The sequence below is a fragment of the Podarcis liolepis genome (assembly GCF_965112155.1).
Source record: "Podarcis liolepis genome assembly, chromosome: 10".
NCBI classification, from domain to species: Eukaryota; Metazoa; Chordata; class Lepidosauria; order Squamata; family Lacertidae; genus Podarcis; species Podarcis liolepis.
The window spans coordinates 22,161,810-22,185,499 of NC_139562.1; the positions used below are offsets into that span (position 1 = coordinate 22,161,810).

At 44.1% G+C, this 23,690-nt stretch overlaps 1 protein-coding gene across 2 annotated transcripts in view; it reads right to left on the reverse strand.

Moving 5' to 3' along the window:
- CREB3L2 (cAMP responsive element binding protein 3 like 2) overlaps positions 1–23,690 on the reverse strand; it is a 75,870-nt gene that overhangs the window by 28,355 nt on the left and 23,825 nt on the right. For both annotated transcript variants that reach the window (XM_083462037.1, XM_083462036.1), the window contains exon 2: positions 6,624–6,840. In XM_083462037.1, the coding sequence (XP_083318163.1) occupies positions 6,624–6,840 (217 nt within the window). The remainder of the gene's footprint in view (positions 1–6,623; positions 6,841–23,690) is intronic.

Sequence of the window (23,690 nt, forward strand, 5' to 3'; positions counted from 1 at the left end):
CTGCCTTCAGCAGCATCATGTTATTGGACCAGCTCTGACTCACCTGAGCTCCTTTCAACCACAGATATATTAAAAACATGCACCTTACACACCCAAATACTCGCGACATTCCATGGAAGATGACAACCTGAAGATACCATCCAATGCGGAGATCCGTCCACAACATAGCTGTCAACTTTTCCCTTTTCTTGCGAGGAATCCTATTCGGAATAAGGGAATTTCACTTTAAAAAAGGGAAACGTTGACAGCTATGGTCCACAATGTCAGAACTGGGCTTGAGTGTGGTGACACCTACCCTTTGGAACTTCTTCCCATTACATCCCTGCCACACACCGTTTTTGTTGTGTTTCGGTGCCTGTCAGAGATTTTTCCTTTTCAGCAACAAGCCTTCCAAGATGAGACTTTTATCCCCGTTGGTATCGGAATCTGTTTAGAATTGTTTTTATACATGCAATAGTTTTTGTTTTTATATAGGCAGCCGCTTTTATTGTATTGTGATATTGCTTCAAGTGGCTTCACAGGAAGCTATCCATAAAAGAAATTAATAATAATATTACTGTACAGTGTTTGAGGCCTCCCTGTGCCATACCATGCAGCTTCTTCACTCAACACGCCAAGGCAGACAAAAATCCCTTTGTGCTGCTTCTGCCATGCTAGCCTCGCCGCTCTGTTCTGCCAGGTGAGAGGCTGCATTCATCTATAAATAGTTTCTTTGAGCGGTTGTCCAGGGCCAGGGGTTTCTTCCCCACCCACGCACCCTCTCCCTTCCTTCTGCTCCAGCTACCACCACAGATAATGAAAGACAAGCTGCTGGCTTGCTCCTGACAAAGGCACCACTGTGCAGCAACCAAACACTGGAACCTTATTCCAGAGAGGCAGCGTGGAATGATTAAACAGAGAGGGGAAGGAAGGTGGAGCTCAAGTGCATGGGTGAAATGAACACTTTTAAAAGGAAAGAATCACCAATTCAACTGACAAGACCAAGGCTCCATTTTTTGCTAGGGTTTGGTCTCAGAACCTGATTTCCCCATAGCAGAGCTGCTTCTTTAAGCATGCAAAAATAAAATGAAACTTATTTGAAAACAAGTTCTTTAAAAAAAGAAAGATGCGATTAAGACATTTAAAAACTGTCTAAAACCATTTAAACAACAACAACAACAGTCACATACCCTCAAAGTTACTAATTTCAAGGTTGCCATGGTCAATATCAATGCCTGCATGTGTTTCTCTATTTTCCTGGTAAAAATGAGATGGTACTCATATCAAGACAAAAGTGCTGTGGGTGCCATCACAAAATGGCTGCCACAGGCAACAATGAAAGACACAAGTGAGTATAGTCACAAAAAAAGCACTTCAGGAGGCTGGCGTGACCTTGGTAAAAGGTAAAAGGACCCCTGGACAAATAAGTCCAGTCAAAGGAGACTATAGGTTCATCTCGCTTTCAGGCCGAGGGAGCCAGCATTTGTCCACAGACAGCTTTCTGGGTCATGTGGCCAGCATAACTAAACCACTTCTGGGGCAACTGAACACCATGATGGAAACCCGAGCACATGGAAACGCTGTTTACCTTCCCACTGCAATGGTACCTATTTATCTACTTGCACTGGCGTGCTTTCAAACTGCTAGGTTGGCAGGATCTGGGAGAGAGAAATGGGAACTCACCCCGTCGCGGGGAGTCAAACCGCCAACCGGCAAGCCCAAGAGGCTCAGTGGTTTAGACCACAGTGCCACCCGCGTCCTTGGTGAATTTTGTACAACTGAACAGCACACGTACACAGACAGACATCAATCAATTTAGTATTTTAAGTGCCAGTATCAAGAACAGATTTATTTCAAGGCACGCTGTGTCACGCCTAGAACAGGTTTGGTGAAGTAAGTATGTAAGGCCCTTGCAGACAAAAATCATTTGGTATCACTGTGACATCTGGTCTGCCATCAGTTTGGCTCGAGAGCAGCCAAGGGCGATAATCTGAACCATGGGTCAGCTCCAGGACAGAGAGAGCTACCTTATACTAAGTTAGATCTTGGGTCCATCTAATTCAGCCTTATCTATGTGTAACTGGCAGAGGGTACAGGTGGGGTCAGGGATTGAAACTCATATCTTCTGGGTGCAATGCACCCCCACTGAACAACATCCCTCTCCACAGTGTACTGCTTTGACGCTGTACTATTAGAATGACCTACTCAGACCTCCTAACCTACATACATACAACAAACCACAGAGGTTCTATAAAAGTATAAAATAAATCAATCTATGCATTGTTTTTTGACCTATGGGTTTCCCAATTCAGCTAGCATGCTGGAAAGAGGTTTTTTGGTTTTGTTTTTTAAGTCAATGAAATTGAAAAACAGGTTTATGGCCCATCTGGAAGGCCAACAAAACAAAGTTTTTAACTGACTTCCGAAAAGCTGAACTATAAACACAAATTAAAGTAATCAAAACAATTTAGCACAGAGTGCAACAATTTGATTAAAATAATGATCTGTTTAAAAGCCTGGGGAAATTAAAAATGTTGCTGCCCGATGCCAACATTGTTTGATGCCAGCCACAGACGTTTAAAAAACAAACAACCCCAGGCTATTTTAATACATTATTAGTTTCATCAGGCTGTAACCTATTTCAACTTAAAACAAAAAAGCAAAAACAGCTGGCCCACAAGCCAGGGCCACTTCAAAACATTATTCTGAGAAACCAAATCCCCAGGTACAATGCACAAAGCGCATAGCATCGTTTATGAATGACACGTGTTCATAAAATGCCCACAAGTGGCTTTTGTCATGGTCGCTTTAGCTGAGATTCCTGCACTGCTGGGGGTTAGACTAGATGACCCTTGGGGTCCCTTCCAACTCAGGCATTCCTCCATCTTTAAAGAAAATGCATACCCTTGAGGGCAAAAACGCAATCCTCTTATTGGTGCATCTTGGGGACAAAAGTGTGACCATCATTTATTTAAAGCAATCTAACTTCTCTATGAGGAAAAAAAAAAATCAAAGGGGACTCTGTTGCCATAGGAACCAGATTCAATTTTCAATTATACTTTTTTTTTTTTAAGGGAACCTTTTGCCCTTTAGACAGAACTGAATCCACATGGGGAAGAAAGGGGAAAAATATGAGGTGGATTCTGGGGGCGAGGGGGGGCATTTGCATGCCACTTCTTAAGCTCTTATCCACCTCCATTCTCTGCAGGAGTTTTATGTAGGCATCATCGCTTGGAGCAGTAAAGTAAGTGTTTGATGAGTCACCAGATGTATGACTCACCACAAGACTTTTTTTTTTAGGTGGGGGGGAGAAAAGGATGCTGGGAATGCCTGCTTCACACTCACAGAAGAAAGCCGCGTGGAAATGGGAACCAATGACTGCATAATTAAAAGCACACCAAGTTAAAAGGCAACTATATAAAGTGAGAAGGGACGCGGGTGGCGCTGTGGGTTAAACCACAGAGCCTAGGACTTGCCGATTAGAAGGTTGGCAGTTCGAATCCCCGCGACAGGGTGAGCTCCCGTTGCTCGGTCCCAGCTCCTGCCAACCTAGCAGTTCAAAAGCACCTCAAAGTGCAAGTAGATAAATAGGTACCGTTCCGGCGGGAAGGTAAACAGCGTTTCCGTGCGCTGCTCTGGTTCGCCAGAAGCGGCTTAGTCATGCTGGCCACATGACCCGGAAGCTGTACGCCGGCTCCCTTGGCCAATAAAGCGAGATGAGCGCCGCAACCCCAGAGGTAGCCACGACTGGACCTATCGGTCAGGGGTCCCTTTACCTTTACCTATATAAAGTGAACCAGAAATTACTCCAGATCTGCACGATAAATGTTATTCTGTTTCGGAAGATAACATCAAGTTCATTATATATCGGCCTTCCCTAAAATGATGCTGAAAGTCTGCTTTTCCTTCTAGTTTCCAATGCTCAGGCCATGAATACTGCTGTTGTAACGCACTCCTGACCTTAGGGTGAAGGGCAGGCAATCATTAATAGTAACAATTTAGTCAAAAAGATACCCCGCACTCGACTTCCAAGGCACGACTCTACAGACTTGTCTTACCTATAAAGCCCTAAACTAGAAGTGGGGAACCTGAGGTCCTCCAGCTGTGGTTGGACTACAATTCCCATCATCCCTGACCATTGGGCTTTCCTGGCTGGGGCTGATGGGAGCCAGAAGCTGGACACAGCCCAGAGGTTTCCCCATTCATGATATGAATGGTAAGGGGACTAATATGTCTGAAGAACATCCTCATTCTACCTCACACGATCCTGCCTGTCTGCTACATTCAACATTGACCCCACCGGTTTCACATGCTAGACTGGCTGGGGCCCAAGACAGGGTCTCTTCTATTGCATAGGTCTGGCCATCATCTCCTCTCACCACCTCCAGCCTTGCCATCCAAGTAATCGTCTCCTAAACTTAAGAAGCCTCCTTGCAAGTATTTTCTTGACAGAAAGATGCTCCAGGCCCTTATCATGTCAGCTTCCATTGTCTCAATCTTTGTCTTGATCTACTAGTGGCATGACCACAGGGGCAGCTGCCCTGGGTGCAAAATTCTGAGGGGTACAAACATTTCTAAAGAAAAAGAAACAGAAAATAGTAGGTCGCTGAGCTATTGCCCCTTCGTTGCAGCCTATCAGTGGGTGGTTATGAGGACACTTATTATTAATAATAATAATAATAATAATAATAATAATAATAATAATAATGTATTATTTATACCCCAACGTACTGGGTTTCCTGCTCTTGCTCTGGGTGCTGGAACCCACGCTATGCCACTGAGACCTATGATACCCTTTTCAAAAGAGACAGCTAGAGCTGTATGTGGCATTCAAGACATGGCTGCCTGAAAGAGGTATATAAAAAGAATTATGATAGTTGCAGTTTGCACCCTTCAATGTTCAGGCTTCATTTTCATGTCACTTAAAAGAATCCTTATGTTAGAAACGTGTTGGATATAGATATTAAATGTACTTGATCATTCAAGAAACAAAATACAAGTCGTGAATTGCCACTTGGAATTCTGGCAAGTATGATAGCTGACAGTTACTGTTATATAAAGCTGCTCTGAGATGGTTTTTAGCAGCACATACGGCTGGTTTTCACACTTGTATACTAATTCACAAGAGTTGACAAGGGCCACAGAACTGCAGCAGACCACCTGCAAATTCTATTCAGTCTCCTTTCCTGTAATATTTCATATTCCTTCCTATCTAGCTCATCTCTTTCCATCTGCCTTTTTAATTTGTGACTCTCAAAATGCACCTGAGCAGACTCCATTGCAGTATCCTTTCAGATACTTGCATCTTAAAAAGGAACTTGCTTCTTAACTTCACTGAGTTTGAATTTGAACACCTTCACTCTGCCTTATTTTGCAAGTCACCTTTCAGAGAAGACTGGGACACCTATATAGCGCGCGCACACACACACACACACACACACACACACAGCAGATCCATCTTTTTAAAAAATGCAAATATAGGTCTGCTCACCAATTCAATATGCATTCAGTGAGCCTTCCCTAACCTAGTTCCCTACAGATGTTTTGAACTACCACTCTCATCAGCCACAGTCAGCACAGCACAGTTGTCCAAGGCAACTGAGGGTTTGGGGAAGGCTGGGTTAAACCATATTCAAGGATAGGAAACATGACTCTCCTCTGTGAAAAATCATTTGGCATTAGGACAGAAAAACCATATGTGCAGGGACTCAAGAGCCACCTCGCCTAACATTCTAGTTTCCAAAATGCACAATTCTAGAAGTAGTTTCTCAACTCTACCATCAACCTCCTTCACCCTACTTCTTTGAGCTAACCTGGGTTTAGTTTCCTTTGGAAGGAAGTCAGAGCAGGTTTTTTGGCAGGTCCTGCTATAGGAACACTCGCTCTTGGAACACAAGTGGCTGATTTAGATATCTGAACAGCCAGTTTGCTCACTTCCTTACTTGCTTGTGTTTTGCTGGTCAATGGCAGACATTTCCGACAGAAAGCACAGAAGGAAAGAGAGAGAGCGGAAAATCAGGGAGCAGGAGAGCTCTGACATTTCCCTTTTTTTGGCTATTGCAAATTGGCTGCAGAAGTTTCAGGCAGAAAGCATGGATGAAAATGTCAGGAGCTCGTCCTACACTCGAGTAGGACCCTGGCAGAGAAAAATGTCCCCTTAGGAAATAATGGAAACCATCATGCAATGATGCGAAAGTTTGCCTAACAAACAATTTCCTGGGAGCACATTGTGTTTGAAAAGAGGGACCTGTGTGTATTTGAAATTATTTACAAATATACAGGTTGAGAAGAGGTGGAAGTAGAGCGTAAACACTCCGGTTGATAACCAATTCCACATCAGATCTCCAGAGAGGCAGCCAGCACCTCAAAACAATTACTTATAAAGGCCAAACTCAGTTCTCTTGGTCAGTCTCACTTGACCAACTCAAATGGAAGATTCCATTATTAGCCTTGACACAGAGACACGTAGAGTACACCATATCTTAGGAAGGCAGGGAGAGGAGCCCCCTTTCAGGTATTTCCTAGCTATTCAGAAAATTAAAAGAAGATCATCTGAAAAATGAGCTCCCATGGAAACACGACCAACTAGAATATCCCAGACTGTAAAAACTCTTTTGTGAAGTCCAAAACTCGTTAACCCATACCTTCATTGAAGTTATCATCGGCTGAAATGTGGGTTAGTGGGGACTGTGGCCGCGAGTCACCACAAAGAGAGTAGCTGTGCTCTGCTTGGATGAGGGGAGCGGGAGATGCAGGTGACAGCTCCACTTCCATTATCTCATCTTTGTCGGACAGAAAGGGGTCGTTCAAGAGCTGCCCCAAAACGTCCTGGGAAAACTCATCGAGGAGCTCAGTGAAATGCTGCGAGAGAGAGAAAAGGAAAAAAGAATACTGAGGATGTCCTTTCACTGTGACATAAAGGCATTCACCAAAATAACAAACACTGGCAAACAAATAAAAGTGATAAGGATCAAAGTCTTTTGACCATTTGGGGCCCTACAGTCGTTCAGTGCCAAATCCTGGGCAGCAATTTCATTTGTGGTTCTTGGACGGTTTGCATCCTCACAACAGTCATCCATCAGTGTTAGTGTCATCCATTTAGGTTTATCTTACATATGCAGGACCTGTTGGTGCAAATACAAGCAGGGCAACTAATGAGCACATTAGCATCAGGAGACATTGCTAATGGGGACAATCCAGGAAACACACCCTGCATTTCAGTGAACACCTTTTACAGTGTCCTGGAGAGGGAAAACATCCAACTAAAACGAGGCAACAAGCTAGCTAGATGCAAGTTATTTTAAAAACCATTTCAGGCTGTAAACATTGACATTGAAAGCATACGACTTCTACAAAAGACTTCTGGGGAAGAATCAGTGGAAGAGGACTGGAAGAAGTTTAAAGACTATTTGCAAAAACATTGTAAAATATCGGTGTGTTAAAATGTTAAAATGTTGGAATGTTAAAATGATGCAAGATATTAAGACAATGTGGCATCAGTGACATAGGTAAAAGGAGTAGGTAACAAAAGTTTTAAAAGACAAGGGTGAAAAAAAAATTTAGATTACTTTGTGTCAAATATAAACAAAAGGATATAAAAGGAAGAATTGGAGGCACATTGGGTTGAAATCTATAATATAGATCAAGATTTGAAAGAGGGTAAGATATTTGCTGAATATGGTTGTGTAAAAAGGAACACAAAAAAGGGAGATGTGAGGAAGTCAGGAAGAAGGGTTATGAAAATAACAAGTAAAAAATTGGATTTTTATGTCTTTTTTATGCTCTTTTCTTTTTTCGCCTTTTTACTTATCTTTTTTAGGGTTTTTTTTTCTTTTTTAATGTATTTCAATGTATTTTTCTGTTTTATTCTGTGTGTGAAGGTTTTTTTTTACTGTTTAAAATTCCAATAAATATCCTTATAAAAAAATAATACAAAAGACTTCTGGGAACTGTAGTTTGTTAATGATGCTAGGCATTTTGGTTCTGCAAGGGGTGAACTACCATTCCCACGGTTTACTGGAGGAAGCCATGTGCTTTCATTGTACGGTCTGTACACAGCCTAAGACCATGGTAAATGCAGCGGTTTCCAGCTTGAACATGTCCTTGAGGCACTAAGCAAACTCCAGTGTCAGTTTGATGCCCCAGTATGAAGGTCTTGATGACCTCAAGCCAGAGTTGAAAGTCCAGGTCACTCTGAACTGAAACTGCCTCCAACAATCCTAATGTAGTCGTACCAAAGGGAAAAGCACCCAACCTGTACTTGGGAAAAGGAGTGGAGGAAAGAAGAACCAGGAACCTAGGAAAATAAAGGAAATGTGAATTCTGCCAGCCCAATAAATGCAAGCTGGGGGTTACACTACACCAGATATGTACCAGTTCAATGCGCACAGAAAAGGACAGAGGATGTTCCTCATAAAGTGGGAGCGTTTTCTTTTATTTAAGTCATTATCAGGTTTTGCCTCCCACATGCCCAACCCTGCTGATGTGCTGAAGCTTATAATAATGCAGAAAAATGGAATTCCGATCCTTGGAACTTCAATATGAAGAAGGGGAGGGGGGAACCAAGGCTTTTAAAAGGACAACTTGGCCATGCCCCAGCTGGAGCCTCCAGCAGCAGCTCAGTCTGTCCGGCCACATACCACGCCTTTCAGACAAAACATTCCTTTCATGGAGCCTGCCGCTGGCATAAGAAGCTATTTATGTCTGATTGCAAGAACCCCTGTAGGGGAGGCCGAGTTCAGTTAACTCTCAACTTCTCTGCATGAAATCCCCAAAGCAGCTCAGAGCACCCTGGAAGACGTCTAGCAACAAAAGTTAAGTCGATGCAATACCAGCAGCAACAGGATGTCTCCCTGGCACTGTGAAATGGAGGACAAACCAGAACCTGACCTACTTTACCCTATTTAGGTACTAAGCATCATATCCTAAATAAGAAGAGTGTCCTCCGTTCTCCCTTACCTAACTTAAACACCACCATCCATGCACAAAAAAAGGTATCCACAGGCTTGTTGGGAGAACTAAAAGATTTGCATAAGTAGAAAATAATATTGGGAGTGAAAAAACCAGCTGAATCTAGACTGAATGGCTAAGTTGGAAGAACAAATGATACAGGCCCCACTTGTTAAAATGTCTTAAAACGAAGACCTAGTTATTTGTAGAGCTACAAAGAACACAGATCACAATCAGTAACCGCCTTGTTCTTTGCAATAAAACCAGTTTATCTGCTGTTATTTTAGGATGAAACTATAAAACTATCAAGGCAGAGGACCCAAGCTTTTTTTGGCAACTATGCCACAAGTCACATTCTATTATTTTTAGATAGCGCCAGTCTAGTATGGGCTGAAATACATTTGCAGGCCTTCATGCCTGTAGCCCACTAAGTCAGGGTGTCAGCAGCAGCACAGTGAGCGTGAGGTAGGCAAGTGTCTAGAACTGAATTGTCAGACCAGACCCACCTGCTCCAGATGCCCCACTTACCTCCTACTGCCTCTGTCACGTTCAGCACCACCACCCTAGGGTCACAGGGGCCCAAGTATTTACCAGCAACTCCCCATCTGGGTCTGCAACTCACACACAAGCCTTAAATTTGGGTGCACCACCCATCATGTCCATGCTTCAGCCAACAATCCATGTGCCCAAGTGCTGGGTGAATGTCCTACCTGCTGGGTTAGACTGATGGGGTCAGGAGTCCACCATTTTCTGTTGGCCTTAGTAGCCAAGCCAAAGTCTCTTGGTGTCAGAACCCTGCACTTTCCCCCATCCCAGACCTTGTACCAGGGTCAACCTCCTGATTCCGTCCCCAGCTCAAAGCTTGATCCTGGGTTGCTGACTTTTGATTGCAAAACCATGGTTTGGGGGTTGCTGTTTTGTTTTACATTCAAACAGTTTTTTACCAACTGGACATGCCATTCATAATGGTATCTACGTTCACACAGAGAGAGTGTGTGTTCTAGCAGGCTTTCATTGCCTACATAGCTAACTAGCTAGCTAATGTCATCTACTATCCATTTCATTTTGGTGAGATTCCAGGCTCCACCCACCTACTTCCCAAAAGCGATCAGATCATGAATGGGGTGTGCATGTTAGAAATATATGAATCATGCAAAACTTAAGCTTCACATCACGTCTGGGTGGAACTAAATCCCTTCGGGAATGCCCTTTGCTAGGTTTTCTAGCCTGCTTACAGAGCTAACTTTTAATGTTGGAAGAGTGGCAGGTCACCATCATAATGGGGATGTCCTGAATTCCCACCTGTTTTAATTTGATTTCTTTCCACTTGGCTATCTGAAAATCTGGGGTCCTTGACAGTATGCTGGATCCACCACATTATCAAGGAAACATTTCCCCAAAAACTGTTCCACTCTCAGATCACCCCTCCTGTCTCTCCCTTAACTTGGTCAGATTCAGGCATTTAATCTTCCTTCCACAGAGCATTCAAGTTACCTGCATTTACAAGTTGTTTGCCTGCTCAAGTTAAAATCTAAAGATGGATTCACAGGAAATTGTGTAGTGGATATGAATTTAGCCTAACGTGTTGAGGCCAGAACATGCTCATGTACATTTTTCTGCATCTCGCCTTGATTGGCTTCTGGTCCCTTCTGTGTTCCTACATTACACTCTTGAGAGCATTACAGCAAAGCAGGTCATTTAGAAATATGTGGTACACTCAGTTTTGAGTTGGGTGTGTGCTTGCTTCTGCGTGCATAAGATGACTTCACCCAACATTTGCACATGACAGTGTTTACCCCCCAAGGAGTCCAACGCCCACAATCTGCACGAAGGGTGCACTCTGTGTTTATTGCTCCTTGCCCAAATAGATACTCAGGGAGAACAGCTGTGCTGCAGAATTGCAGACAGCAGCATCAAGAGGTAATGTCAAGATGAAATGCCCCCTCTCCAGAATTCAACACCCACCGACAAGTAGAAAATTTTGCAGAGGAGGGTGGATGGGGATGAGAACTCATCAATTTTGGTATGGTCAAAAACGGTCTATTTCAGGGTAGACTTTGAATGGTTTGCCCAACCACTTGTGGTGGAAATAGATCTCTTTGGTGTAGCCAGCAGATGCTATGCCTCCATCATCCTAGGGGTATTTTGGAAGGAGAAATTATAGCTACCTCTGCCCACAAAAACTCACTGCCACCATGGGCAGTGGCAAATTTTTAAAATGAAAAAGGAGAAAGCAACGTAACTATTCACCACCAACAGTAAGCATCTACAAACATACATAAATACTGACATCTATCGAAAGTTTGTAGCTATCTCCTGAAATCAGGAAAGAATCTGCATACTTTCCCTTTTTTTATTACACTTTGCAACGGAGTACTGGTGCACCTCTGCAAAAAGGCAAAATGCACGCTTAGAAATGTTGCAGTGTTGAGTGCTCTTGTTCATTGTTAAAACCAGTCATGACCTCCTCCATGTTGTCCCCTCCCCTCCCCTCCCCTCCCCTCCCACTTTGTTTTCTGCCCCCTAGCCCGCCAGGATTCTGTACCCACTGAGCATGCTCATCAGAGCAACACCCCCATCAGAGTCCCATCAATGGACTCTAATGAGGGTGCCCCCCCCTTTAGGGTTTTGTTTCTAAATATCTTTTTGAACTAAATGTTTTTTTCATTTTGCACTTCTGGAAACTTCAGGTTTTCCTCAAGCCCATTGATACATATTGCTTGTGTATGGGTATTATGGTTAAGCAACAATATTTACACCTAAGCACTGGAAATAAAGGGAATGGGGCATTTTCTTCTTCCAAGAAAGCAAGGTCTTTCCCCTCACTTTACACATTTACAAAATCTGTCATCAGCATTCCAACATTCTCCTTCCCTGACAACCAGAGTGCAACAAAAAGCACAGTGCAATAGCTGCTGCAGCGGAACTATTACAAGAGTAAAACTGGGGGAATCAACTCATCCCTGGTGTAGTGGTTAAGAGCGGTAGTCTCGTAATCTGGGGAACCGGGTTCGATTCCCCGCTCCTCCACATGCAGCAGCTGGGTGACCTTGGGCTAGTCACACTTCTTTGAAGTCTCTCAGCCCCACTCACCTCACAGGGTGTTTGTTGTGGGGGAGGAAGGGAAAGGAGAATGTTAGCCGCTTTGAGACTCCTTAAAGGGAGTGAAAGGCGGGATATCAAATCCAAACTCTTCTTCTTCTTCTTCTAATACTATCTGAACTTACAGTGCTATTCTGTAGATAGCCAAAATGCTGAATTTTGTAGTTACTTCTTCAAGGTACCTCCCATTATATTCCATTTCTTATGTTTGCATTACCATAATCTGGAAACTTTCCGCCTGGAATTGTCATTGCAGCCTGTCAGTAAAAGCAAGGTATTTCTGTACCAAAAGTAGCCGTTTTATTACTGCTTGGTCTATCTAGCAGGACCACCATCCGGCAGGTATCACCCCTCCACTTTTGCACAAGCTCAAATCGATAAGCATCATTGGCTTGCACAACACATCACATCAGACTTCCCAACCCTGATTTCTTTGTGCAAGGGAGAAGACACAGAAAAAACTGTTCCACAACTTAGCAAGTACAGGCACATTAAGATTCTTTTGCGATTATCACTTTGCACTTCAACTTTGAGTGAAGGGCGGAGGGGGGGAATGTTTGCAAGGTTTTAATAGTCCTATAATACTGGGAAAGCAGCTGACAAAATAATTACCTTTAAATAGTTTTATGGCTAATTGATACTCAAGACCAGTGCTAGATTAAGAAGATGTGAGGTCCAAGTGTAGAATTTATGTTCCGTGGCTCCACTTTATCTCTCCTCTTCAGTGCATTCCAATCTCTGCCCCTCCTCACTCCACCTTGCCCTGTTAAACTCCTGAGATCTGTCCTGGTGCAGAGATCAACAACTGATTTTTTCCTCCGCAGGTCAAAGCCTCTCTGAAGGTGAGAGGCAAAGAGGGACATCAACCTACTGAACATTGTCAGCTAAGTCTTACAGGCTCCAGTGAGAGGAGGGAAATTACCCAACCTCAGGCAACTTGTGCATACACTGAAAGATCCCACTGCCCAAATTCAGGCAATGCCCCCATCTGACTGCAGCCCCAGGCCACAGTGTTTGGTAGGTCCCTTGAACCCTCCTCTGGAGAAGCTATTGCAGGGCGGAGAGGAGAAGGGCAAGATTCTGCAAGCTGCCTTCCACTTCTGTAAAATTGGCTACTCACCAAGGAGATTACTCACATTTTAAGATTCCCACACAGCTGAGAAAATGGCAACGGTTCCAAAAACATCACACAGGACAAGTTCACTACCAGTGACTCGAGTCAGGATAATTAAGCCCTCAGCACTGTCAAAATTACCTTACTGGGGCTCTGCTCTCAAAAGAGTACTTTAGCAAAATGGTTAGCCCAGTCTTGCTGGGTTTATTTATCCCAAGGAGCCAGCTTATCTGTTTGATCTTATTTAGCAGCAAACCAACGCGTGCTGGGCAGCTCGTTTGTCCTCAAGTGCGACAAATTAAGGCCATGTCTTCATGTCATCGGGATTCACAAACGCAGAGAGAGGCAGGATGGCATGCAATATCACACCACTTAAATCAAGAATATGGTGTGGAATGACCAGGTGTTGACAACTCCTGATCACATGCGCTGTCTAACCCAGCCGTCACCACCAGTCGGCAGAGCAGCTTGCACAACTCAATGGCACATCAGTGTGCATCTCTCGTGTATCAAGCGAGAACCGTGCGGGCGCCTCAGCATCAAAACTGAAGTGTCTGTTGCCCCCAACCAGCGATATTAAAACTTTACTAAGAATTATTTTAAGTTGTTTTGAACAACTTTTAATAATAACAGCCCCTCCAGACATTCCTTTTATTGTGCATTCATAAAGATTTGCACTCACAGTGCTTTTGGGAAATTGTGACCCACCTCCCTTGTAATGCTGTTTGTTCTTGCAACTATTTCAAGGTAGGACAAGCTCAGTTCTTGTTCATAAAATCATAGAATTGTAGAGCTGGAAGGACCACAAGGGCCATCTAGTCCAACCCCTTACAATACAGGAATCCTTCACACAATGTAGGGCTCAAACCCATGACCCTGAAATTAAGTCTCATGCTGTACCGACTGAGCTAATGATGTGTGGATGGTCCAGGATAAATCCACCACTAATCCACTATTATTGTCTCAATGGTATGTTACAGAATATGCCCCCTCCCCCCCAAAAAAACCACCACCATGAGTTTGGAGAGGCCCTAAAATGTATTAAGGAAGTGCATGCTGCAACTGTGATTGAGATGTTTGTGATTTTATTTATTTACTATTAGGATGCTTTTGTTGTGCACTGATTTCAGTAGCAGAACAAAATGATAAATCAGCCCTTCCTTTCCTGTGACATCTCCCCTTGCAAAGACTGCTCAATGAGGAACGAGGGGAAAGGCAGATTGCGTAATTATTTTCATCCCTCCTTCCTTCTCTCCCTACACAGGGTGGTACGCACAGTCATCCCTTCCCCTTTATCCTCACAGCAGACCTAAGAGACAGAAATAAGGGAGACACCCACTTGTCCAAGGTCATCCAAGAATCTTTCTGTGGGCAAATGGGGATTGAAATCTAGGTATCCCCAGCCTAAGCACACTTGAGAACCTATCCATTATGCTGCTATTGAATCCCCACCCTGCAAAATTATAAAATCCACCAAATGCAAAGGCATTTTGACCAGAGCTGTGAGAAACCACAACAGATTTCCTATTCCAACACATTTAGAGCAAGTATGTCCTGTTTCATTTACAGTGGTACCTCAGGTTACATACGCTTCAGGTTACATACGCTTCAGGTTACAGACTCCGCTAACCCAGAAATAGTGCTTCAGGTTAAGAACCTTGCTTCAGGATGAGAACAAAAATCGGGCTCCCGCGACACGGCAGCAGTGGGAGGCCCCATTAGCTAAAGTGGTGCTTCAGGTTAAGAACAGTTTCAGGTTAAGTACGGACCTCCAGAACGAATTGAGTACTTAACCTGAGGTACCACTGTACAGGGATAACCACTGGGTGACACTCATACAGGGCAGCACTTTTGCTGTGTTAATAGCCATCCATTTCTTTATTTTGCATAATTATAACTAATATCCTACTTTTCAGGATATAAATCCTTTCACACAACATAAAAATACCTTAACCAGTGTAAGCCAATCAAAATCTTCCCACAAATCACTTAATGGAAGGAGGCCATATGGAAGGAGAAAAAGGTTCAGACGAGGACACCTGGCGCTACTGTCACCTGCCCCCTCTCTTGGAATTCTTTCCCAAACCTGATGCCCTTCAGATGCTCTGGACTGCAACTCCCATCATGCTGATAAGAGCAGACAGGAGCTGCAAACCAAAAGTTCTGGAGGGTTGGAGAAGGCAGAAGTATATATAGGATGGTAGATGGCCCAGTCCTATTGAAACAGGTCCCTATGTCCTCTTTGAATGATCTCTATCATTTGGTTAGCAAAAAATGAAAATTAAAAAAAGAACCCACCCCTATTCTTGAGCTTTCTCAGCAGCAAGCTTTGGGTACAGCGATACCTCAGGTTACGAACTTAATTAGTTCTGGAGGTCCAACCTGAGGTACCACTTTAGCTAATGGGGCCTCCCACTGCCGCCACGCAATTTCTGTTCTCATCCTGAAGCAAAGTTCTTAACCTGAGGTACTATTTCTGGGTTAGTGGAGTCTGTAACCTGAAGCGTCTGTAACCTGAGGTACCATTGTACCAGGAATTCAGCATGCAAGGATTTTCCAGGTATAGAGATAAAATGGACTGGGGAAGCTTCTTGTTGATGTTTCCCATGCATTGCACCACTATTATAAGAAAGAAGACCAGTAAAATATAAAACTATGCTGGCCGATCAAATTTTGGACACTTTAGAAAGAGGAAGCCTTGAAAAGGGGGTGCTTCCACCTTTGATCAAGGCTTTTGTCACATACCAGGCCAACCTGGGCCTTCTCATCCCAGGTAAGCACATAGCAGTGCTCAAGTGTTCTTTCTTTCTCCCTCCAACTATCAGAACAGGCCTCAGGCAACAGCAGCAGGGAATGATCAGCTGGCTGAGTGGTTGTTAATTTCTGTAGCACCTTTTCCGAGGTCTCCTGCTATTTCCCTGGGCGGTGCCAATCTTCTTTTAATTTATAATCAGGGTAGTTTTTGCCTTCTTATGTGTGTATTCATGGAGGTAGCCACGTTACAGTGAGCATCTGCTATGTGCCATCTGGACTGGCAAAAGACAGAAAATTCAACTATGTTGTATTTCGGAGCTGTTTGGGACTCAGAACAGCCTTTAACCTTAAAACTGCTGAGTACGAAGCTTGAATGATTCATGCTTGATCCATAAAGGGGACCATCAACCACTAACACTGTGAACACCACCTACATCCCAGCAGGCCAGAATCCAAGAAGGGGAGGCAGAATGGATAAACTGAGGTTATTGCCAGTATCATAAAATTAGCTGGCTACAAACAATCAAAAAAGGGCATCAATGATATCATGTTGGGAGCAGACAAAACAACATGCTGCACAAATTTGTCATCTGAAAGATGGCACTACAGGGTATTAGAAAAGGAATCCCGAATAGGCAAATTTATCATACAATGTGCAATTAATCCAACCACAATAATGATTTGTTCTCCGGTTTAGGATTAAATGTTTTATTGCTGTAACTATACAAATTATGCCAGTTTTTAAAATTCTGAAGGAGCTGGCAAGATGAACATTAGGTTCTTATGCTGAACACATCTACTTTGTCCCATGTGTAAGGGGGGGGGGGGCCAAGACAAGGAAGACATTTTCCTCCTCAGTGAGGGGGGAGGAGATATCTCCCACCTGCAAGTAAACGATCATCAAACCTAAAAGAATAATCAAAGGTAGATAGATACTTAAGCTTTCGTAAGTGGCAACTAAATATTTGAAATATATTTCTAGTCCTGACATCATCTGGGGGAGCAAGGACCAATGTGATCATGTAGTGCAGGGGTCAGCAACCTAAGGCCCATGGGCCACAAGCAGCCCACAGGGGTTGCTTGGCCCATGAGCTGCCTGCTTGGCGAGTCTCCACGTGCTGCACTAAACCAGCGCAGCACGGGTACTTGCTTCCACAGTGCTGGAAATCACATCTGCGCATGCGCAGACGCAGAAAATCACGGAAGCGCACGTGATCTGGCCCACAGAGGGATCTCCGCTGGAGTGAGCCAGCCCAGGCAAGGTAGACCTTGCCGACCCCTGATGTAGCGGCCCAACACTATGGAACACTCTCCCATTAGAAATCAAGCAGGCACCATCCCTCCTATGGGAGGCTTTTTACAAATTTGCACATTACATGTTTTATTTTTTCTGTAAGCTGCTTTGAAACATATGGTGGAAACTAGAGATACATTTATTTTCTAAAAAGATAAAGTCAGGCCTCGGTCCTGTATACCTGAAGGAGCGTCTCCACCCCCATCGTTCAGCCCGGACACTGAGGTCCAGCGCCGAGGGCCTTCTGGCAGTTCCCTCATTGCGAGAAGTGAGGTTACAGGGAACCAGGCAGTGGGCCTTCTTGGTAGTGGCGCCCGCCCTGTGGAACACCCTCCCTTCAGATGTGAAGGAAATAAGCAGCTATCTTCTTTTTAAAAGCCATCTGAAGGCAGCCCTGTTTAGGGAAGTTTTTAATATTTAATGCTATATTGTTTTCAACACTTGGTTGGAAGCCGCCCAGAGTGGCTGGGCAAACTCAGACAGATGGGCGGGGTATAAATAATAAATTTATTATTATTATTATTATTATTATTATTATTATTATTATTATTATTAGTCTCCAATCTACTACCACCACACACAATTCTCTCTCTCTCTCTGTTTCTCTCTCTCTCTCTCTCTCTCTCTCTCTCACACACACACACACACACGGGACAAACCTAAGTTACTGTGCCTCAGGAGCATATGTTATGGCTGTGATACCTCAGTTGGTAGAATATGAGACTCTTAATCTCATATTTGTGGGTTCAAGCCCCATATTGGCAAAAAGATTCTTGCATTGCATAGGCTTGGACTAGATGATCCTCATGGTCCCTTCAAGCTCTACAAATCTATGATTCTATAGTCCCCTCCTCCCCTTGCTAGAGTGGCCATGCATTCTGCCAAGGACAGTCCTCTATTTGAAAGAGTTGTCTACTTGAAAGGTTCTCCAGTCCAAGTCCAGAATCCTAAGCAGGGTGAGTAACAGGAATCTTGAAGTTGCAAACTGGATAAACTAGGGGTTTCCCCATATCAAGAACTGAGGGAGCAAACTTAAACACACAAAGGAAAAGGATAGATTGGGTGGAGCCTAATGCTCATATCATTAACTACGATCTGAGACAAAGATAACTTGATTCAACCATGGGAAGACTGTGGCCACTGCTGGAACATCAGGGTTCTTGAGCTGACTGGCGGATAGCAAATGTATCATTTATCCCTTAGCTCAGATAACTGATATGCTTGGGGATCTGGAGTGGTATAAGAAGGCTGAGCTGAAACAGCAGACTCAGGCATCCAACTCACATTTTAAAGTTCACTCCAATATTCCATGTCACTCCCCTTGGCAGCTCTCACAGCGTGATGTGTGACATTTGGCTAACTACTGCTAGCCTTTGTATGACAAACACCACTGCTTGGGTACCCAGTGAAGGGCTGCATGGTCTCTAGTCTGCACTTGGGCAGGAGAAGTTGGATAGAGAACAAAGGGAAGGATGGAAATGAGTGGCACGGGTAAGGAATGACTGGACAAACTGGGGTTCCCAAGATGCCTGGGGAGAAGAGAGACAGATAATTCAAGCATTTTGACAGTGCAAGACCAACAGGACCTCAAAGCTTTATACATGGTCTTGCTCATAAATTCACTTGCACATAAATGTTAGTTTTAGGCCATCGTAAGTCCTTCCATTTTTTTAAAAAAAGAAGTTTTGTTAAGTTTTTTGCCACCCTTAGTAGACAAAGGCAACCAGGCAAGTGGCTCTTTCAAATCTGCTTTAAAAAATCATATCACAAAACACAAACAGAACGTTCTCAGTTAAGGAGCCCAGCAACATGGCTCTTGCTATCCTCTTTTTCCACCTTAGGGCAGATAGATAAACAAGCTGTTGCCTTTCTCCATGACATCAGTAAAAGCTTATTCAGATTCTAGTTCAGACTGAACATGCAGTCGGCTGTTAAGGAGGGAGGGAAAAACCACTGGAGTGTCTATGTGCTGGCCAGAATCACTGTGATACCATGGTTAGTCACGCATCCTGGGGTGAGAGCAGGCTTCTCTAGCTCACAACATCTGCCTCTCTCTTCTTCTGCTCTCACCCTCAATTCCCTGCAGACCTCCCACCAAGGAGCAAGACCATCATGGCCCAACTGTGAACACTGATGCAGTTCAGCGGTGGGGGCTGGTGCCCATTGAGACTGGTGAGGCAGAAGGTGGAGATGCCAAACAGTTGGTTGAGCCAGAACGAATGACAAGCGCTGCCAACTACTTTCTAGTTTTGCTCCAGCCTCTGCCCTGCTGAGTTCTACAAGGGTGACACTGGGACTAAGGAGGAGGAGAGCTGGCAAGCAGTGTTATCCCCTAGTCTGGTTGTAAGAAAGGAAACAGGCAGGTGAGGGGTGTCTGAGGGCACACCAAGGTTGCCGTTGCCCAAGTATCGGGCTAGACTGGGGTGATTAACCTTTTTCAGGTCAAAGGCCACATTGAACCATGGTCAAACCTCAAAATAGGTATGGCCGCTAAAAAGATAAAGGACAAGTTTGGAGGGAAATGAGGGTCACAATAAAAAGAGCCTGATGCAGCCTGTGGGTTGGCCACCTATGGGTTAAATGGCCCAATGCAAAGGAGATGCAACAGCAAAACCCACCTTAAAGGCAGACAGGCAATTTTGTTGTCTTAAAATAATAATGGAAAAGTGAGGGGTAGGGGAACCAGTCATCCGAAAAAGCCTCCCCGCTCCCTGCTCTAACCTTAGCAGGGAAAGAAAGGAAAAAAATGAGTAAAAGTCCTAGACCACGTTTTGGACTCCACCTTTCATTACTGGTCTGTTAGGCTAGACAGGAATGCATTCCTTGGGGCGGGAGAGCTGGCCCGTCTCCAGAAGAAACTTAAACTGATTGTATCCTCCAGCAAAGAAGAATGCTTCACAACAGGCATGCACACATACACACACACACACACACACACACACCATAACTGCATGGTTTCCCATCCAATATTTTAGGCTGCCTATGAATGTTTTAATTACAGAGCACCACACAGCTGGATAGAGAAATTTTATTTTAAAAACTGCCTACGGTGACTAGACCATTTCCAGACAACTGGGGAACGCTTATGACTCTTTGGCCTGAATTGGATTTCGTTTAAAAAGAAGAAACAAACACACAGAGACTGGATGACCCAGAAACCTTGCATATTCTGACATCTGTAGTTTATGTTTTGAAGAAGTCTAATACTAGCATTCTGCAACTGTAATCAAAAAAATGTTTGCGCACACAAAACACTAGACTACCGTTTTTCTTTCAGGATCTTGAAAGTAGCAAAACGGAAAGAACAGCAACAGTAGGAAAGGAATCAATTTTAACTTTACAACAAACAGTAAAGTGGGAACATTTTTTTAAAGCTGGCATTTATATATTCCACCCTTCAGTAATTTGCACTTTCTGAAACAATATGCCAACAGAAACACAACCATTTCTGAGTTTTGCAAGGCAGGTCTCCAGCCAAATAACATATGCAAAAATGCACGTACTCAGTATGGATAAGCATGCATATTATTAGCAAAAATAACATGGAAAATGCATTATGTTAGGGGGAATATTATCAGGGAAAATGTGCTTTGCAACAATGCATGTGCTAGACAAAACTGCATACTGTAGTGTATTAGGAGAACTTCTGGAAGTCAAACGGACTTCTGGAACAGATTCCGTTCAACTTCCAAGGTACAACTGTATATTCAATTTCAATGTGGGGAACAAAGCAATAAAAATTTTACGTTTGTTCCCACCCAAAAAACCCCACCTTAACCAAAAAGTGCATATTCCAGCAAGGCTTTCTTCCCCATCTACACACACACACACACACAAACACATGATATCCAAGTTTCCTCATTTAAATCCACCTTCCCTCACTCCCACTTGTGCAAAGTTCCCTCACTAAAAAAAACAACACTTTTTCAGTGAACTTTAGATATCACCATCAGAAGCTGCCTTGAGTCAGACTATTGTTCAATATAACTCTGCATTGCTACACAGACTGGCAGAGGCTCTTCCGGAAATCAGACAGGGGACATTCCCAGTCGTAACTGCAGGTGCCAGGGACTGAACCTGGGACCTTCTGCACACAAAGCAGATGCTCTCCTACTGAGCTACAGCCCTTCCCTTGAAGGGGGACTTCAATCTGCTTCAAAAATTTCACACTGCCTTGGAAGAAAGGAGAGGCTGCTGGAGCACTTCCAAATATGCATGATTGGAGCTGATGAGGCAGGAGTACTTCAGGAAGTGAACAAGATCTTCTGGGCACTGGTGACTGTGCCAGAGCACTTCATTAGGGCAATTTAAGCATTGATAAGTGCAAGGGCTTTTTAGTCTCACATTTCATTGCTTGAGAACCCAGGACTGTAGCAGGTATACAAGGAAGAAAGTGAGAAATGGGGGTGGCCAATGAGAGGGGTGTGGTCTAGTGGAAAGCCAGCAAGGTGGATCTTGCCCATTCCTAATAGAGCAGTACATCCAAACTGTGGAGTACTATTTTGGCTCCCCTAATAACAATTTCATTGGGTGACATTCACTACAAACCTGATGGCCCAGGAAGAAAAAATAATGGTGGGTCTGTCTTTTTGTAAAATGAACAAGCATTGCTACCAACAATTCAGACATGCCAATTATAGCAACCTTAGCCTTCCATAGCTAATTAAGCAGACCAGTTATAGCAGTGATTCCATGGTTTTGGGAAATGTTGCAGGGGAAACGGCATGAGCTGACATATTTAAAACAGGAACTCAGGAACTGCCAGCAGGTTCCCTTCTCACTCCTGTAACCCAGGAAGATCAAATGCCCTGCTATAGATAGCATAAAATGTTGTGCGCTGGCCAGTTACGGTATTTAGTACAGGGGAATTCAAATGGCTCTCCAAAGCTCCCAGCCACATTGCTTGCTACCCAGAAGTCAGGTTAATTATGCAGCCAGAGATGGGACTGGGAGAAAACTTGTAGTGAAGAGGAAGGTATATTAGCAAAGTTTGTTTCCTAAATCATTGGTGCAAAAAAGCTGGGAGGGAGATAAGAGGATAAGGCCCTGGCAGGAGTCTCACACTATAGCAGCTGAAGACAGACCACAACTCAGTGGCTGAAGACCTCCTCTGCTTGCAGAAAATCCAAAGTTCAATTCCAGAGATGCCAGTTAAAGGTGACTGCCAGGTGATGGCAAAGACCTCTGCTTGAGACCTTGCAGAGCTGCTGCCAGTCAGCTAGTCAAGAGTACATGTCACGGACAAATAGCCTAGCCTAATATAAGGCAATGGGACGTGGGTGGCACTGTGGGTTAAACTACAGAGCCTAGGACTTGCCAATCAGAAGGTCGGTGGTTCGAATCCCCGTGACGGGGTGAGCTCCTGCTGCTCAGTCCCTGCTCCTGCCAACCTAGCAGTTCGAAAGCACATCAAAGTGCAAGTAGATCAATAGGTACCACTCCAGCGGGAAGGTAAACAGTGTTTCTGTGCGCTGCTCTGGTTCGCCAGAAGCGGCTTAGTCATGCTGGCCACATGACCCAGAAGCTGTACGCCAGCTCCCTTGGCCAATAAAGTGAGATGAGCGCCGCAACCCCAGAGTCGGCCACGACTGGACCTAATGGTCAGGGGTAACTTTGCCTTTAATATAAGGCAAGGAAAAGCCATGTCTCAGTGACAGAGCATCTTATTTGCCTGCAGAAGGTCCCAGGTTCAATCCCCAGCATCTCTAAGTAGGGATGGGAAAGATTCCCTGCCTGAAATATTGGCGAGAAGAGCCAGAAGAACTGGATGTACAAGAAATTTAATCTGTTAACCCCTGAAAACCAGAGTGAGCAGGCAGTGCCTATATCCCAGGCTTCTTTGTACCAGCTCAACTTGCAAGTCCTGTTGTCAAATGAACTTTATGAACTTCCTGCCCTGCACTGTGAAAAACAGAGATTTGAGGCTGGGGAGGAGTGGGTGCAAGTTTGGAAGAAAGCCCCAACACATTATCTGATGATGCATACCAACAAGGAACTCAGGGCTGCAATACCTTAAGGACCGCCTCTCCCCATGTGAACCAAACCCTGAAAGCATCATCTGAGGCCCTTCTTTGTGTGTTTCCTCCGTGAAAGGTCTGGTGGGTGGCAACAAGAGAACGGGCCTTTTCTGCAGTGACTCCCTGTTTGTGGGATCCTTTCCCCAGAGAGGCTTGCCTGGCGTCTTCACTACATATCTTTAGGCGCCAGGAGAAAATGCTTCTCTGTAACCAGGCCTTTGGCTGATGAATGTTCTATGGCCTTTTAAAAGTGTTTTGTGGGAGGGGGATCGTTGGTTTCTTTTCGTTGTTGTTCTATTCTGCATTTTGTATTCTCAATTTGTATTTTTATGTTGTGATCTTCCCTGTGATCTTCAGGTGAATGGTGATGTATAAATTTAATAAATAGTAATAAATAATAATAATGTTTACTATTCCTGATAGGCAGAAAGGCTCTTTCTTTTACTCTAAGCTTGCAAGGTTCCAGTTAGTTCTGCTCACT